At 47.0% G+C, this 17,208-nt stretch overlaps 1 protein-coding gene across 3 annotated transcripts in view; it reads right to left on the reverse strand.

The window, feature by feature from the left end:
* Positions 1 to 9,449: 9,449 nt before the first annotated feature.
* LOC131092141 (protoheme IX farnesyltransferase, mitochondrial) overlaps positions 9,450 to 17,208 on the reverse strand; it is a 95,849-nt gene continuing 88,090 nt past the window's right edge. For 2 of the 3 annotated variants that reach the window (XM_058038683.1, XM_058038681.1), the window contains exon 7: positions 9,450 to 11,736. In XM_058038683.1, the coding sequence (XP_057894666.1) occupies positions 11,294 to 11,736 (443 nt within the window). In that variant the 3' untranslated portion in view covers positions 9,450 to 11,293. The remainder of the gene's footprint in view (positions 11,737 to 17,208) is intronic. The other variant, XM_058038682.1, reaches the window with a different exon arrangement.

The raw sequence follows: 17,208 nt of genomic DNA on the forward strand, positions 1-17,208 counted from the left end.
GAGGAGCGGAGGACGCGTTGATTGGCTGGCGGCAGGAGGGGCCGCGCCGTCGGGGCCCCGGGCCCGTGGGGCACCCCCGGGCGGCTCCGGGGGCTCCGAGCGCCGCACGCTCGATCCCAGGCTGGGATTGCCCGTCCTGTCCCCCACGGCTGCAGGGAGCAGCCAGGCACTGGGGGCAGCATGGTGTGGGGGGCAGCATGGTGTGGGGGGCAGCATGGTGTGGGGGGCATCTCAGTCATTTTCTTCTCCTCCTTGTCCCCAGATACGTGGGTAGCAAGGTTTCCAGGGAGAGTTTATTGTGGTCTTTCAGTATCTAAGTGGGGATTATAAAAAAGGTGGGGACAGGCCTTTCTTTTAGCACAGTCAGGGGATAATGGTTTTAAACTGACATAGGGTAGGGTTAGATTAGATATTAGGGAGAATTTTTTTACAGTGAGGGTGATAGAACACTGTTGCCCAGAAAAGCTGTGGATGGCCCATCCTTGCAAGTATTCAAGGCCAGGGTGGACGGGGCTTGGAGTAACCTGGTCTAGGGTGCTGGACTATATCACCTTTAATGGTCCCTTCCAACCCAAGCTATGTTGTGATACTATGATTTGCCTTTTTTATTGATGAGTTGGCTTTTCAAACTGCTGCACCTTCTGTTGTGCTGTATTTTCTGAAATCCTGGCCCTTAAAAATTCCTGGTGAGATTTGCCACAGTCCACATTATGGGAGTAACACACAGAAACCAAACTCAACACAATAGGTCCTGCAAGGCAGACTCAGAGAATCTGTCTGAGAAGATCCTTGCCATAATACCATTAGCTGTGGGGCCCTCCTTTCCAGGACCAGATTGCTCCAGCATTCTCCAGGGATGGGGATTTTGCACATTCCATGGAAGTGCTTCAGCCAGTATTCTCCCAGCAATCAGGTAACTTACAGCTTCAACGCATTTGGGCAGCTTTTCTTTTCTGCTTTTTTTGGGGTTTTTTTTGTTTGTTTGTTTTTTTTAATTAAAAGATGCATAAATATAACCCATAGAGGTGCAGCTTGCAGTGAGTGTTCTTGGAACAGGGCTGCTGGAGCAGCAGGCAGTGGCCATCCCAGCTGGGGGAGACAGGCCATGGGGTGGCTGTGGGTACCATCACTGGGACTCAGAACAGCTCAGCCACTGGCAAGGCAAGTGCCCAGGGCTTTATGCAACCTCTCTGCACCCAAGTCCGAGTGCCACATAATGCCTTAGAGCCCTCAGCTGTGGCTTTGTAACCCCAGCACTGAACAGGGACATCCCAGGAACAACCTCGGGGGACCCCAGGGACATCACTGCCTCTCACAGTGTCCCGCTGTGCTGTCCTGGGCATGCTCCCACCAGGCCCATGGGCAGCACTGCTCTACAGATGTAAGAGGAGATCTTGTTTCTCTTAACCTGAAACCATTTCCTTTCCCCCACTGCCCTCCCTCCCCTTACTCCCTAATTTGTCCCTGGGGTTTTAATATCTATTTCTCCAAGTGCCATAAGCCAAATTTACTGCTCACATAACTGCACTGACTTCAATGGAGAAGAGCGTTTAGGGTGCTCCAAGGAGGCATAAGTAGGAGTGATGTGATGGAATTGAGTAAAGGAAAATATAGTCTGACTGTCAAGAAGAGTTTCCTACCAGTGAAATCTATAGACTGCGGAAGTGTCCCATGGGAATGGGCAGAAACCAAGTTGCTGAAGTCATTTTAAACCAGCACAAGAGAATAGGAAATCAGCCCGGTAACTGGCCAGAAGGAAGGAGAGATGACATCATGCTACTCCTCCGTCTCTAATTTCTGTGGCTGCATTGCTTTGTCCATGAAATTATTTTAACGCAACTGGATTTCGCCTTCTTTTGGGTGATGTGATGGCCCTTGCTGCTTTGGAGAAGTTTCAGTTCCTCTGCCCTGGATTAAATTCTGCCCCGGATTAAAGCAATACCCACTGCAGCCCCCATTAGTCTTTCACTTATTCTGCTGCTTGCAAACCCCTTCTGGGGTCTTCTCAGTCTTCTTCCCTGACTGACCCGAGCCTCTGGCTCCAGTCCTGTACTTACTGAACTGTACAGAGTGGAGCAGCCATTGGGAATAGTGTGAGGGCTCATCCAGGCCATGAGAGGCTGTGGAAGGTACCAGACATGGAGCTCTAACTCCATGCTACTGCCAAGCATGAGAGACCCCACAGATGGAAATTCTCCTGCCTTCAGGGATTCTTCAGGTAAATTCCTTGTAGCTAATTTGCTGGAAAACCATCAAGGAATGATTTTCATCACTACTTATTTCCATCTCTATAGATTTTCATCATTCTGTATTTTCATTACAAAGGAATGATTCTCATCAAGGCACAGAGGGAAATGCTGCTTTTCCTGGTGACCTCTGGCTCTGGTAGCCCCTTCCTGCCTAACTTGGGCTCTGTGGATAAAACCAGGGCTGCAGATGCAGTGGCTGTGCCCTGCTACCACCCAGTGGCTCTGGCAACCTCTTGTCCACGGAACTTCCTAATGTATTTATGAATGACTTAACATTTGCTCAGTGTCTCAGCAAAGCTCTAGTGCGAGCAACCTCCTACCTCACACAGTTCCCAGATAATTACAGATTAGAACCGGCTAATTTTTATTTTTGTAAAGCTGTCAGAGATCTGTGTTTGTTATTATTGTCTCCTGGGTTGCCAGTTGCATAAATACATATGTAAAACCCCCTTTGATCTCTAAATATAATGACACAGATTTATCAAATGTTTGCCTTTTTCTGTCTCTTTGAAAAGGCTGATTTATGGAGTGAAGTCCCTACCTCCCTTCCTCTCTTGAAATATGAAGTGTTTGTGATCAGCCAAGGTAATATTTAATATCCTGCCAAGAATCCTTTGCACTTCCTAACAAATGAACTACAACCTAACCAAATGGTTCACATCTGTTTAGCCTCTTCTTTTTAACTAAACAAATTAGCATTAGAATACCTGGGAGGAACACAAGGTCCCTTTCTAGATGACAGAACACAGACAATTATTAGCAAGGGAGTAACTGTACTGAAAGGAGCAGGCATGGACCTAGCAGATGTTTTCACATCTCCTGTAGTGTCCATGAATGACCTGCACCACAGTGGACACACGGCCACGGCCTTTTGAAGTGGGTGAAGAATCCGTTCACAGTCGCCTTCTGAATGAAATTAAAGGCAGCAGTCCCAGTGAGTTAAGTGTTGCATTTAAACCACTTCCAGCAAAGGTTTTGCTAGGGGGGGTGGTTTCCCCCATAAATGTCTAAAATAAAGAGCATCACCCCACTCCTCCCCACCCACAGACTCAGGATACTCAGGAGACAACAGCTCTGGTTTTATTTCTGTTTTCACTAGTGCTTTCTCATCCCAAGAGCATCAAACCACCCAAACTCATCACCCTTCCTCTCTGGGAAATAAGGTGTGATGGGTTGTTTGGGGTTTAGGAGAACACAAGACACAAACAAACATCTGCAAAATACAGTTGGGATTATTATAGCCTCCTACAGTCTGCACATGGGCAATTAAAAGTTCACGCCCCTCCAACCACACAGTGCCTTTCAAGCACCCTTATTCCCACTGGGGTCCCAAACACCTTTTAATCAGAGGTTCAGGAGAGGCTCTGGGGAGGAGATGGGACAGGACGGGGTGAGACAGGCTCTGCACTGAGCACACAGTTAATTGCATTCATCGCTGGAGGAGGCAGCCAAAGGAAACACACGTGTTATTAGGGCTAACACTTAGCTTTTATTGCAAATGTTTTGGAAAAGAAAACACTCTAAAGCTTCACAGAGATACTGCCATTAATATATCATCCAAATAACAAGTGATTAAAACCAACAACAGCTACTATGAAAATGTGGCTTTGCAGCAGTGGACCGCATGGGATGCAGCCGGGAAAATCATTATGAACAGACCAGCGGGGTGCAATTATAAATAAAAACAGCTCTGCAAAGGCTAAAAAAGCAGCAATAATCAGTCTGGTCTGTGGTTTAGTGAGGGCTACAAACATCACCGAAGGTGCTATTTATTACAGACCCAGGGACACTGCTGGATGAAGGGATGCAACTTCGGGAGAAGTCAACAGAGGGAGTGGAGTGCCCGCCACCGCGGCCAGCGAGACTCGGCCGCACATCCCGGCAGCCGCGCGGAGCAATCCCTGTCCCTCTGTCCGTCTGTCCCTCTGTCCGTCTGTCCCTCTGTCCCTCTGTCCTCCCCACTGGGAGAAGGGCACACGAGCGGCGGGCGGCTCTGGACCGTGCCCGGAGCTCTGAGCTCTGCAGTCCGACGGCGGCTCTGGCATTGTCACGGCTCCACGGCTCAGCTCTGCAGGTGCCTCGTTCAGCTGCACGGGTTCCTGAGGCTCCTCGCCTCCCAGACACGCACGGAGCGATGGCAGCGATGCTGCCTCGGGGCCCAGCAGCAGTGACACCGCGGGGGCAGCTCCCTCCCACCCCAACAGAAGCGTTCGGCAGCCCGGGAGGCACGGCCTGGCCGGCCAGGGGCCATGGGGTCCCACAGGGTGGGGGCCGAGCTCTGAGCAGCGTAGGGAAGGGACGGCATGGGAACATCGCCCTGCAGATGCTTTCACTACGCTCTTCCCAATCCTCATTTTTGAAGCGAGGAGGGTTAATCAGCCTCACTCCCAACATATTGACAGTCCTGCCAGTCCTTGCCCCCGCTGAAAGCCAAGTTCAACGCAGCAACCAGGCCAGAGCAATCAGACGAGGGAGAAGAGACCCAAATAACATTCCTCTCTGTTGGTGGGTGAGTGTGTGGCCCCAGCCATCCTGCTTACCCCTGGCATGCCTGAATTTCCCTTCAGTGCTGCTGGGTCTGGTTCAGTGCAGGGATGGCCTTGGCAACTTTGCAGCAGGAATATCCATCCAAACCTTGGAATTCAGCTGATAAACTAAAAGGCTGTTCCTTTCCCCAGTCTGGATGCTGTCCAGCAGCTTCCCTGGAAGCACTGTGGAAATGCCTTAATTACTTTATTTGCATTTCTGTTTCCATTTTAATTTGATACAGTGTCTCCTCTTCATAACAACAACAACAAAAAAAATCCGAAACATCTCCCAGCCTTTCTCAGCAGCAAAAATCTTGATCTTTCTCCTTGGTTAAAAACCTAAACGATGGATCTCTGGGCCAGACACTTCTTTGCAAATGAGCTTTGAGTGCCATGCCAATCCTGCACCTGAAGAAGTTCAGGGCTGGAGCCTGTCCTGCCATGCTGGGAGATGCCCTGGCAGCAAGGTCTGGTCTCTGTGCACCTTTCTCGCAGTCACCCCAGTTAGGGACAGTTTGGTCAGTGTGGGAGATCAGATCCCTGCTGTTTCCAATCACCCAGGACAATTCCTCAAAGTCTGCATTTCTCTTGAAGAACAGAGAGTCTGTCTCTGACTACAACTAGTTTTGAGGGGCACAGACAATGTGTGTTACAGCACACATTCCATGAAAAAAATGTATGAAAAAGAATCTGTAATTACAATAGAAAGTGTTAAAAAGGGGAACAGGGGGCAGAAAGGACCATGGGATGCATCTGGGACAGCAAAACCAGGGGAAGAACCTCAACTGCCAAATAGCCCCAGTCCTGAGGTCTCCCCACACTTTGGAGACACATGGAAACCTCTCTTTGGGTACCCCCCTCACTCGGTGGGCAAGGCTGAGTCAGGTGTCCTACAAAAATGAGAATACAGGCATGAATTTAGAGCTGTTCCAGCACTAGTGGTGAGGGTCAGGCACCCTCCCTTCTAGCACCTTTTTCTGAGTCCTTGTGGTCTCCCAAAGCACATGCACCATGGCAGCAGCTCCTCACCAGCTCCCCAGTACAATCCATGCCCACCACATGCAAAGCATCTCTTAGGAAGGGTCAGCAATGCTCAAACAAGCATTTGGGAGCCACAGCCTTTCAGGCACCGGGAAAAACACCCAACACCTTCCCAGAATGGTTTAATGTGCCAACCTGAGCCCGCTGCCAAATCGTCAGTTCTCGCTCCAAGTCCTGGGGGTGCCAGAACTGGTTAGGAACAGTAGGAAAACATCTCCACATTGTGGGAAAACAGCTTGTTTTGCCAACTCTGTTCTGTGAAACAGATGAACTGTACTTTTCTGAAATACTGGAAAGTAGCCCGAAGTGCTGACCCAGGCTGGAAAATCTTCAGCACAAACAGGTAAAGTCTGGAAGCAGAAAAAACAGAGGTGACGGATGATGGTGTCAGACTCTTCAGTAGAGCCCAGTGACAGAACAAGGAGCAGTGGCCATAAACTGAAACACAAGTAGTTCCACTTCAATATGAGAAAGAATTTACTTCCACTGAGGGTGGCAGAGCACTGGAACTCCCAGGGAAGGTGTGGAGTCTCCTTATCTGGAGACATTCCAATCCCACCTGGTCACATTTCTGGGTCACCTGCTCTGGGTGGCCCTGTCTTGGCAGGGCATTGGATGAAATGATCTCCAGAGGTCCCTTCCAGCTATTCTGGGATTCTGTGAACAGAAGGGTTCAGAAGGCAGCTCTGAAGCTCACTAGACCTCCTATTGGAGCCATAGAATCCTGTAGTACTTTTATTTCAGAGGGGACTAAAAAACATCGACGGAACCATCCAGAAGGGTACACAGTCTGAGGGATCTCAGGGAGGAGGGTGATCACTGATGACGCCTCTGAACTCCCAACACTGTTGTGGCCTTTGACTCCAAATTAACCCCAAGTTAACCCTCCCTAACCTCATGTTAACCCTCCCAAACTCTGTTTGGGAGGTGACGAACATTAGAAGCAGACTCTGACTTATCTTGGGCGAGGCCAAGAACTGGACATGTTCCCCTGGGGGACAAGCCCTGCCCTGCAGCACTGACCTTGCTGTGATGGGAAGAAGGAATTGCAGCACCAAGAGGCAAATAATTGACTCAAGGTCCCATGGACAGCACAAGTGGCATCCTGCATCCCATGAGCCCTCACTGGGAGTGGCTCTTTGCCTGGTTAAGAAATGCCATGACTCAAAATGCCATTGGGGATAGCCTGCAAAGGACCTTATAGAATTACCACCTCCAGCAGAGCTGTTTGCAGGGAAACAGTGCTGATATCTCTGTTTTAATAGCAAAGTGTTCTATAGATACCCTGAATTTCTTAGGAAGATGGAATATCTAATCAACTCTGGAGAGCAACCAGGACAACATGCCTTCTGTCTGTAATGATGATTTCTAACAGTATCACTGCTTCCATTCCTACTCTTCTGGGACTGTCAGAACTGAAAAGGACATGTGTTTTGTGTAAGCCTTGAAATGCCATGGCCTGGCTGAGCGGGAAATGCTGCTGGAGCCAGGAGAGTGTGAATGTGTGACTCTGCTGGGGCAGATTATATCAGAGATTGATACAGGAAGTGAGAAAAAAAAGCCCAGTGGGGAAAATGAGAAGGAAAAGTGCTGCGAGCACAGGGATTGTGTTTCTTCACTCATGCTGGAACAAAGAGCAGAGCGTTTTGTTCCAGCAACTGCCGGCTGTGCTGGGATGCCTCCCTGGCAGGGGTACCAGGATACCTGCTCTGCTGGGGTACCACACACAGCTCACACAAAGCCTGGGGCTCCTCGTGAACCTGAGAGCACAGGGGAACTCCCAGCCACGCAGCTCAGCTCCCCAAACCACCCTGCCAGGCCAGTGCTGTGCTCTGTGATCTGCTGAACATCAGGGCAAAGGAGAGGAGGGGGCCCAGTGTCCCTGCAACTCCTCAAAGCCTTACCCAGCCCTCACCTTGCAGGGCTGCTCAGAACAATGGGGGTGGGCTGACAGAGACATGAGCTGTTCCCTCCTCCAACAAGAAGTATCTCCATCCCTATTTTACAGCTGGACTGCATTTCTTCTACAGAGATCTGGAAAGAATGAAGATCTTCTGAGCCTCAGGCCTACTGTTTTATCTACAAAACCACACAAAATATTTCAAGTCCAAATAGACAAAACCCAGCTTCATCCTCTTGAGTCACTGGTTCAGATTCCTCCATGAGCTTCAGTACAGGCTTCTGGTGGTGCAGAGTTGCCTCCTGTGACAGCAACACCAACATGGGACCCTGTCCAGCAGACCAGTAGACCAAGGGCTAGGAGGGATACAGCACACCACTGCTACTTGTTTTACTACCACTTAAAGAACAGGTATTCCATGGCTGGGGGCTGGAACAAGATGGTCTTTAAGGCTCCTTTCAACCCAAACCATTCAGTGATTCTGCAGGACCAGTTCACAGGGAGTTCCTGAGTAATCAGCATAAATAGTGACAAACAACCATATTCAAATTATCCAGATGGGATAAGGGAAAAACAACATTGCATTTCCACCGCTGCTCCAGGTTCAAGGAGTCCTCAAAGCCTGATGTGTGCACAGAAATGCAGAAAGCCCAGGTTTATCTCCTGTGCAAAGCCATCCCAGCAAGGCACCTCATGCACCTCACCTGCCTCCTTCCCTGCAGAATTTGGGCAGCAGTATCAGCAGTGCCGGAGGGGGAATGGCTGACATTTGCCCTTCCTGGGGGATCACAGGCACCACAAACACCCTTGGGTGATGGCAGACAGCTCAGATTTTTCATTTTCCATAGTGGCACCAGCAATACCGAAAAAGAGACCTGAGAGCACCTACTGCACTATCCACCTCCTGCTACGTCTTCACTTTGGCAAGGTGTTTGCAAAGCACATGCAACAGCAAAATTTCCTAAAGGCAGTAAAATGGCAGCACATGGACACCTGACATGTGGCCAATGTGCAGCAGGGCTGAGGACACTTTCTCAGGTAAAGAAAGTATTTCTTTTAAATAAGAAATTTAAATAAGATATCTTACATTTAAATCCCAGTTACACTGATTCTAAAGCCATGTTTTCCTTCAAGGCCAGACCCACTGGGTGTGGAGATCTTGGTGCAACCCAGTGACCTGCATTTTACAGACATTCAGTGATTATTACCAAGCTCCTGTCCAGCCCTGAACCCTGTCCATGTTACACATTTTGGCCCAAGAAATGAAGATGACTCTCTTCAGAACACAACCACAGGCATGTCCTTGAGACCTTTAATCAGAATGGAATTCCTCAGCAGCACCCGGGAATTGCAGAACATCTGAAGCCTGGCTCTATAATGACTTAGGAGAAACCCACAACCCTCCTGCCTCAGCACCACTTTCTGCCTCTGGGAGGAAAATCTGAGTTTTTTTGTGAGCCATCTGCTCTTTTTACGTTCGTCTCCCACCTAAAAGTTGACGAAATTATTTGGTTTCACACAAACCCCTTCCACTCACATGTGATTTATTTTCAGTGTGCTGCTTGCACAATAAATCAGAATTTCACAAGCTGTCCTTACTCTTAAGTGGTCAAGAAAATTGCTGCTGTGAGAAGTGCCCCAAAACTACCAAATATCTTTGCGATTAACTGAACTCGACCAGAGTTTCAACAAGAAGTGAATAGTTTGTAACAGATTTGGAGCACTCAACTCTTTTTGGACAGTATGCACTTTATTGCAGAGAAGACTGGGTGCATTTTTAAAACAAATTCAGGAGTTGCACAGTTTCCATACAGTTCCACAAAGTGTCCCCCACAGTAAGTAGAGCACAATGGAGGCTGTCAGACAGTGAGGGAGCTCCATCTTGTGACCTGCAATCACTCAAGTCACCAAATCTTGCAGGCAATTGTTTAAGAGCCATGGAAACAGGTGGCCCTGCTCCTGCAAGCACCTCTGCCAGAAAACAGAGGTTAAACTGTGTCACTCCTGAGTTACACCAGCATAACTGAGACCAAGAGCCAGGCTTGGTCCATGAGAGCAGCCAGGGAAGGTTTTATGTCAGTGTGACACACATGTGATGAAAGATTTGTGACGTTTCCTGAGGGGCTTTATTTGAGAACAAGCTCGAGACAGTGTCTTCCTTTCCAGGTACTGCTGTATCTTTGGATCAGTGCTCATCCTGCTGCCCAGTCCCTCTCCACATGGGAAAGAAATCTTGGCATGAAAACACATCAAGTCATAACAGGCACTACCACAATAAACTATCACCACTGTCTCTGTCTGCCCCCGATGTTGCTGTGTTTGGGAGCACACCAGGAGGTCACAGTCAGCTCCAGGCAAGATGAGGTGAGCCACAGCTGAGCAGCAGGATCAAAAGCATGTTAAACTGTGACCAGAAATGTTCTTCAGTGTATCATTTAACAGGGGTAATGCACTCTTCTCGGGAGACCATCCACAATAATTGCTTCGGCAAGACACTGGCTGCATCAGCAAGTGAACATTCTGTTAGATTAAAATCCCCAGCCCTTTTTCTGTAAAATGTCTTTCTTTACCTATTAATCACCCCCAAAGTGAAGCTCTTCCGAGCCTCCACCCACACTGTGACATTAAACACAGCTCAAGCTCTTGGTGCCAGTCCAGAGCTTGTCTAAGGATGCTGAGACTCAATGGGCTGGCATAAGACACATTAACATGGAAAAGCCTTACAACCACCCAGCTCTCACCTCCCCCACTACTCACAGCCTCTCTGCCATAAACAGTGATGGTGGTTGTTACCAGCTGAAGATCTGACACACAGGGCTCAAACACTAATGACATAAAACCACATGGGAGTCAGAAGTTCCCTGTGATGGAAATACAGTAGAATGGCTCAGTGTGTCCAAGGGATATGCGACAGGAGAGCTGTTCAAATTCTTGTGTGTGTTGTGCTGAAAGACAGTTTTCTTCACTCCTTTAGCACTGTGCCAGGTGTATGAGAGCTAAAAATCTACTGAGGTGAATGGGAACCTTGGGAGGAGCAGCTTATTGAAAAAAAAACCCCAAAACTGAGGGCTTTGGTGTAATACCAGTGCAGGGATGGCACAGATTCAGAGAAGAGTTCACCCTCTCATATTCTTCAAAGATTAAATTAAAGGAAAGGGTGCTTGCGGAGAAAGGTGAGAAGGTGAGAAATCATTCATTGGTCACTTCCTGATGGCTTCACCAAGGCTGCCAGTGCTAAAGGCAGCACGTGTGCGCATGTGACTTCCTAACTTATCACCTCAACTACCCATGAGGACAGAGACCATGACTCACAGGGAATTTGGAAAGCCATCCCAAAGTGATGTGCTTCTGGCATAGACTAAATCAAAACCTGTGATGAATTAAGGGGCCTAAGACCCTGAATGCTTTAAGCTCTCCTGACTATTCCCTTTCAAAAAAAAAAAAACCCCGAAATTATCACATGAAGTGGTCGCTAGGCACAATGATTCTTCTTCAAACAGATTCCCACAGGATTCCCCCTTGCAATCACTAAAATATACTACCTGATATGTCATGAGAATGACAGGTATTGACATTTAAGGCAATCTAATTTCCATAGCCATCTCATGACTTCCCCCGCGTAGTTCGCCCTTGTCTTCCTTCTCCAGGACCGACTTCTTGCAGGTGAACATGACAAGCAGCAGCAATGGCAAGTGCCACAAACTGCAGAAGAAGAGCTTCCTGGAGCTGCTGCGGTCAGCATCCCTGTAGAACCGAAAGCCGAGGTAGGAGATGTAGAGGTTGATGGGGAGCGAAATGATGGGGAAAGTCCACGTGGTGATGTTGAGGACAGGAGCCACCGCTGAGAGTCCAATTAAGGCCAAGCAGTGCCGCAGAGCCACCCGCCGGCACAGCCCTGGGTGAGTGACAGACATCATGCAGTATCCTCCTCGCGAGTAATCTTCCCGCAGACCCCAGCTGAGGGCATTGAAGTGAGGGAACTGCCAGGAATAGAGGATCCCTCCTAACAGTAATGCACCTGCAGTGGGAGAGAGAGTGTTAGATGATCCCTCAGGAAGTGCCACACACAGACCTCAGATGTCACACCCTGTTTGCAAGAGTGCAGTGCTACTCCCCTGTGACACCAGTGACACTGCACACTGGTGGCACTGCTCTGTACAGGGACAGGGCAGACCCACGAGATAAGGAACCTCTGGTTTTCATGGCATTCACACAGGGTTGGAGCATGGTGGTTTATCTGGTTTTGGAGCACTTAATTTGAAAAGCATTTCAGCAAGTCACTTCCTTCTAAAGAACTACTGCTAATTGGTTCCTGCACCAACTGTCTCTACCAGAGGGAAGATTGGTGGGAATGAAGTGAAATTGGATGAGAGACTGTATTCCTGGGAGCATCTAGATTCTACTCTCTGAATTGGTGTGTCCAGAGAAGAAAACAGCTAGTGGGCAAAGCAGTGGTTGCATCAACCAGACACAGGGAGCCCAGCTCAGTGACAGAGGACAAGGAAGACAAACTGCTGCTCCTGAGACCTGGGGAACACCACACCTGGAAGGCTGGAGCTAGGCCAAGCCCTCTGTCTGCCCACTGCATGAAGGAGGGAACCATTCCTGGCACAGCACAAGCTCCATCATGGACCTGGGCAAGGGGAACTGGCAGAAGCTGTTAATGAACTAACAGGAGATGGAGAACTTACTCCTTCAAACCATTGGAGAAACTTCTAATCAGTTTGATCAAGTAACTCTATTCACACCAATTAACTACTTTCACATTTTAAAAGGAGCTATGGAAGCACCACATTTGCACAGCTCTTCCTGGGACACAGTACAGGGTTTATTGAAGCAGAAGCAGCTCATGTGCTAATTTTAATGAGCCTCCAGGAGGCCCTCAGACCAAGCTCCCTTCACTAATTTTATTTGAAGACACAAAAAAATCCCCCAAGGCTGTTGCAATGTTATGGGCATTTCATGTTTTCCTTTTGTTTATCCACCTCCCAAAGCCTCTGCTCTCACATTAAAATGCTTTCTTTGTACCTGCCTGCCTCCATGAACTCAATTCTCTATGGAAACTTTTCCAAATGGAGCCATGCATCCAGTGTTATCTTAATGACCTGAGAGAAGCAGCAAATTCTTCTCCAGCAATTCTGACAAAGCCCAAGTCACTGTGTCCTCTGAACAGCTTCATAGTTCAGATTTCCTCTCCATCTATTTCTTGGAGCTGTGCATGCCTAGTTCTTGTCTCTAATAGCACAACTCGCACTGGTGCTGCCATGCAAAAAGTAATAATCTCGGTTTGCAAAATTGCCTTTTTTTTTTTCCCCCTACCTTATCACTCGTGAAGGAACTCTCCATTAGACTTTATGCAGGTTACCAGTAGCTTATAAATGCAGGAGTGATGCAAAAGACACATCTCACTGCTTTTCGAACGAGTAACAAATACTCCTTGAAGTGAGTATGGACCTCTGGAAACTGATTACATGAAGCACAGAGACAGACACACATACCTTGGCGTGCAGCTTTCAGAACAACATTGTCTGCCACAAATTCCAGGTGATTACATGAGAACCACAGGGAAGGGAACTTAAAAGATCATCTCATTCCACTCCCTGCCATGAGCAGGGACACCTTCAACTAGACCAGGGTGCTTCAAGCCCTTTCCATCCTGGCCTTGGATATTTCCAGGGCTGGGGCAGCCACAGCTTCTCTGGGCACCCTCTGCCAGGGCCAGCCCACCCTCACAGGGAAGAATTTCTTTCTCGCATCTAATCTAAACCTACTCTCTGTCAGTGGGAAGCCATTTCCCCTTGTGACTCCAGACTCGTGTAAATAGTCTCTCTCCAGGTTTCTTTTAGGCCCCGTCTGGTACTGGAAGGCCACAATTAGGCTACTCCATTTCCTCCTGGTCTATGGCCCAAAATGCTTCAAATCCAGCTACACAATCCTTCTAAAGTAGATTTTTTTTTGACATGGATGTTAGCAGTTTTTCTCAACTGGAACCTTTTAAGACAGCTGAAAATGATGTACCCCAAATTACCAATAATTTCAGAATTTCATAGCCAGAAAAGTCAATCTGGCCCTAAGAGAACAGTATTTGATTCAGTTCTGCTGAAACCTGAGGGAGCAGCTCTGCTGAAATAAACCAAAATTAAACTTACTGAAGGAGCAGTTCTCCCTACATCAGGAGACACAACAGAGAAAATGTTCTTGTCATAAGTCACTCTGTAGTTTTTTCCTATTCTTGTAAAACACATTAATGGAGGCAAGATCCTGAATGCGCTACACCTAAGAGAGCAGTATTTTTCAAGTATCACATCTGAAGTGCTTTAGAGACACTAGCTTGTCATTGTTCAGAACTTAGGTAAAGGTAAGCTACAATTATCCATCAGCTAACGACTCTTAAGCAGATGAAGCCAGGGCCTAAGACATGGGGCAGAGGCTGTCCCTGCTTCCCACAGCTGCAGACCTGTGTCTGTGTGTGTCCCTGTGTTTCGGCTCTAATGCAGATTTTGCTTATTCAGTTGTTCAAATGTTGTGTGCAGCCAAGCTCAAAACACACCCTAAACCTCAAGCACACAAAGCCCTTTAACAGTTCCCTAACTATGACACCATTAAAAAAAGTCATCCGGAGAAACTTTTAAACACAAACAGACCAACTAAAATACTTGAGGCTGGATTCCCATTTACAAAGCTCTGGTTTTTACATGCAAGCCTTTGGAATTTAATTATTTTGATTACATTACAACCATTGAGATAATTGATATTTTACAGAGAAGCTGAAGAGTGAAACAATTTAATAGCCCATTATGAGGACTTTACTGACCCAATCTTTTTGGTTGGTTCCCATGTGCTGGGACATCCTGTAATTTCCTTGACCTAGGCGGAGATTGTTGGGTTGTCAGAGATTTTTAAGTGTCACGTAAGATTGATGACTTGCAAAGCACGACACAAGGTACAGTACAACTCAGCATCACATGAGCTCACAGTAGGAATCCTGTCAAGCCCAGAGCAGACACTGTAATACTCCTTAATTACTAGATGAATGTTAACTATGTCATAATTAACTCAGCAGTGTTTTTAAGCAATATTACAGTAAGACAAACTCTGGAGACTAATCTGGTTCTAAACAGAGCTGATCTACTCTATGGCCCCTGTGCTGTTCCCAACAGTTTGGGAACTCAGTTTAATCATTGCAAATCTCCCTTTTCTCTACAGAGTTTATAATTAAATGAACATCAGACAAGGTTGCTCCCAGCTGGAACACACGGACCTGGCACAGGGTTCACAAAAGCAAAGCTGGTTGTTGGACCAGAGTCATTGCTTGGGCAGCAGGAGACAGCCAGCATCCAGGGGCACCCAGGGACACCCAGAGGCATCCAGCACCTTGGGGTCTCTTGGTTCCTCCACAGCTTGTGGAAATCTGAGAACAGGCACACTGACAGGAACTCAGATCTGTCTGCTTTTCTGCAATGGTTCATAAATTCCAGGACCACAAGTACCTGGCTGGCTTGTGGGTATCCCAAACTCCCTAGTCTTTTTGGCCAAATTTTTAATTGCTGCAATTGAGCCCATTTATGACAAATTCTTCTCTCTGAGTGTGAGAACCTGGGACAGATGCAGCAGACACTTAGAAATCCCAATAAGTTGTCAGATCAGTCCTGTTTGATTTTGGAAAAAAAATGGCCACCTAAAGAAAACAAGGCCCAGGTCTCCAGAACTCTTTCACTCTTGTGTGCAAAACAGGAATAAAATATCTTCTTCCTGAGCTCCTACTCTTTCATCTCTTTTCACTGTCTTAAATCATCTCAAAAGTTCCAGGATCGCAGAGAACCAGGTAGGTCCTAAAGCACACAAAGAGCTCAGGATAAATAACAGGTTTTATTATTTCTCATGGATTTTAAGGTTAAGCTATTATTTCTTTTCTTAAATTCTTCTTTGTGATTTATTTAAATAGTAATAGATCTCCTTTATAATAAACAAGAACAAGCTGAGATTTTTATTTTATTTTAATATGTAAGATAAAGCAAAAATGTCAGCTGGCATTGAAGAAGGTAGAAAATGGTTCTTTCTCTCTGTAAATATATTTTAATCTAGTGAAATACTGAAGTTTTCTAAATTGCACTTTTCCTAAAACAAACAGGACACTAAATTTCACAGTCATTCAGCAACTGCTTGGATGTTTTACAGTTCAATAAATTTGGATAAGATTTCGAAATAATTGTGAGATGAGACTTCCAAAAGGAAATAGTGACTTTGGGTTTGCAAACTGCAGCAGCTGACAGTCTAATTTTCAGAATTACAAGAGCAAGAAGCACACCCTTCTAAAGTTCTGCTCTTTAAGGTGTTAAGAAGGCCATGTGGCTCTTCATAAATTGTGATTCAAACTTCATGGTTTGCTCCTTCTAGAGCAATTTATGATGATCCCATTTGCTTGATGGTCCAAATCTCAGATGAGAGAGCAATGTCAGTGCAGGAGCCAGACTAAGTCCTTGGGCAGGAAGAGCCCCTAAGAGGAGGAGGCTGGAAAATGATTTTTTGGGTGTAAGTCCTTGCAGGCTATGGGCTCTGACCACTGGTTAACATCTGGAGAGAAGAGCAGAGCATTCAGGCATTAACAGCTCCTTGTCCTGCCCACCCTGAGCTCACACCAACAGCAGTGACACAGTGATTAAAAGCTCCAGATCAAATTCCAGTTGCTCAAACTTCTCATGTCCCATAAAGGATAGTGTTCAAGTTCATACAACATTTACTCAAGAAAGAATAAGTACATAGAGCTGCTGAGTTATTAGTGCCAACATAACTCTGAGCAAACTGAGCAACCCGAGGACTGCAAACCTACCCTCTTAACCACTAAAGGGCAGTAATAATGTTTGAATTCTGCCTGTCTCGTGTTGAGGATGGCACTCTCTTAAGTAACAATTTGAAATATGCCTCTTTCTTGCTGGCAGTACCTTTCATCATCAAAGAGCTTTATACTCGTCCAATTGGCACATGGAGCCACAGTGATGGTTTCACCCAGACATAGATTATTTCAGCTTAAATGAGGCACAATACTTTGCGATGGTCCAGCTGAAACTCTCAAAAAATTTCTGAAGACAGGTTTTTCCAGCAAAGAAAAGTCCTTGAACTACAGCGGGGCACAGGCTGGAGCACAGTCTGTGTTTGTGGAAGCTCCAGACTCAGGAGCAGGATCAGCTAGAGTCTGGCCAGCCTGGGAAAGCAGGTGAACATGGGCCTGTCCACACAAGTCAGGACAAACGTCCCAGATTATCTGCAGGGTCTGCTGTATCAACACCATGTTCCTGAAAACACACTGTAGAGGAACAACATGCGCTCTCTTCTTGCCCTTCTCATTGTACTGTAAAGAACACACAGTGCTTTCCCACTGCACAGGGCTCTGCAAACAGATCATGTTCAGGCTGCAGACAGGACCAACACCTATGCACTTAATCAATAAAACAAAAAAATAAGGAATGGGAGCTACCTGTAGCATCAGTTC

Source organism: Melospiza georgiana, chromosome 21 (assembly GCF_028018845.1).
Source record: "Melospiza georgiana isolate bMelGeo1 chromosome 21, bMelGeo1.pri, whole genome shotgun sequence".
Lineage (NCBI taxonomy): Eukaryota > Metazoa > Chordata > Aves > Passeriformes > Passerellidae > Melospiza > Melospiza georgiana.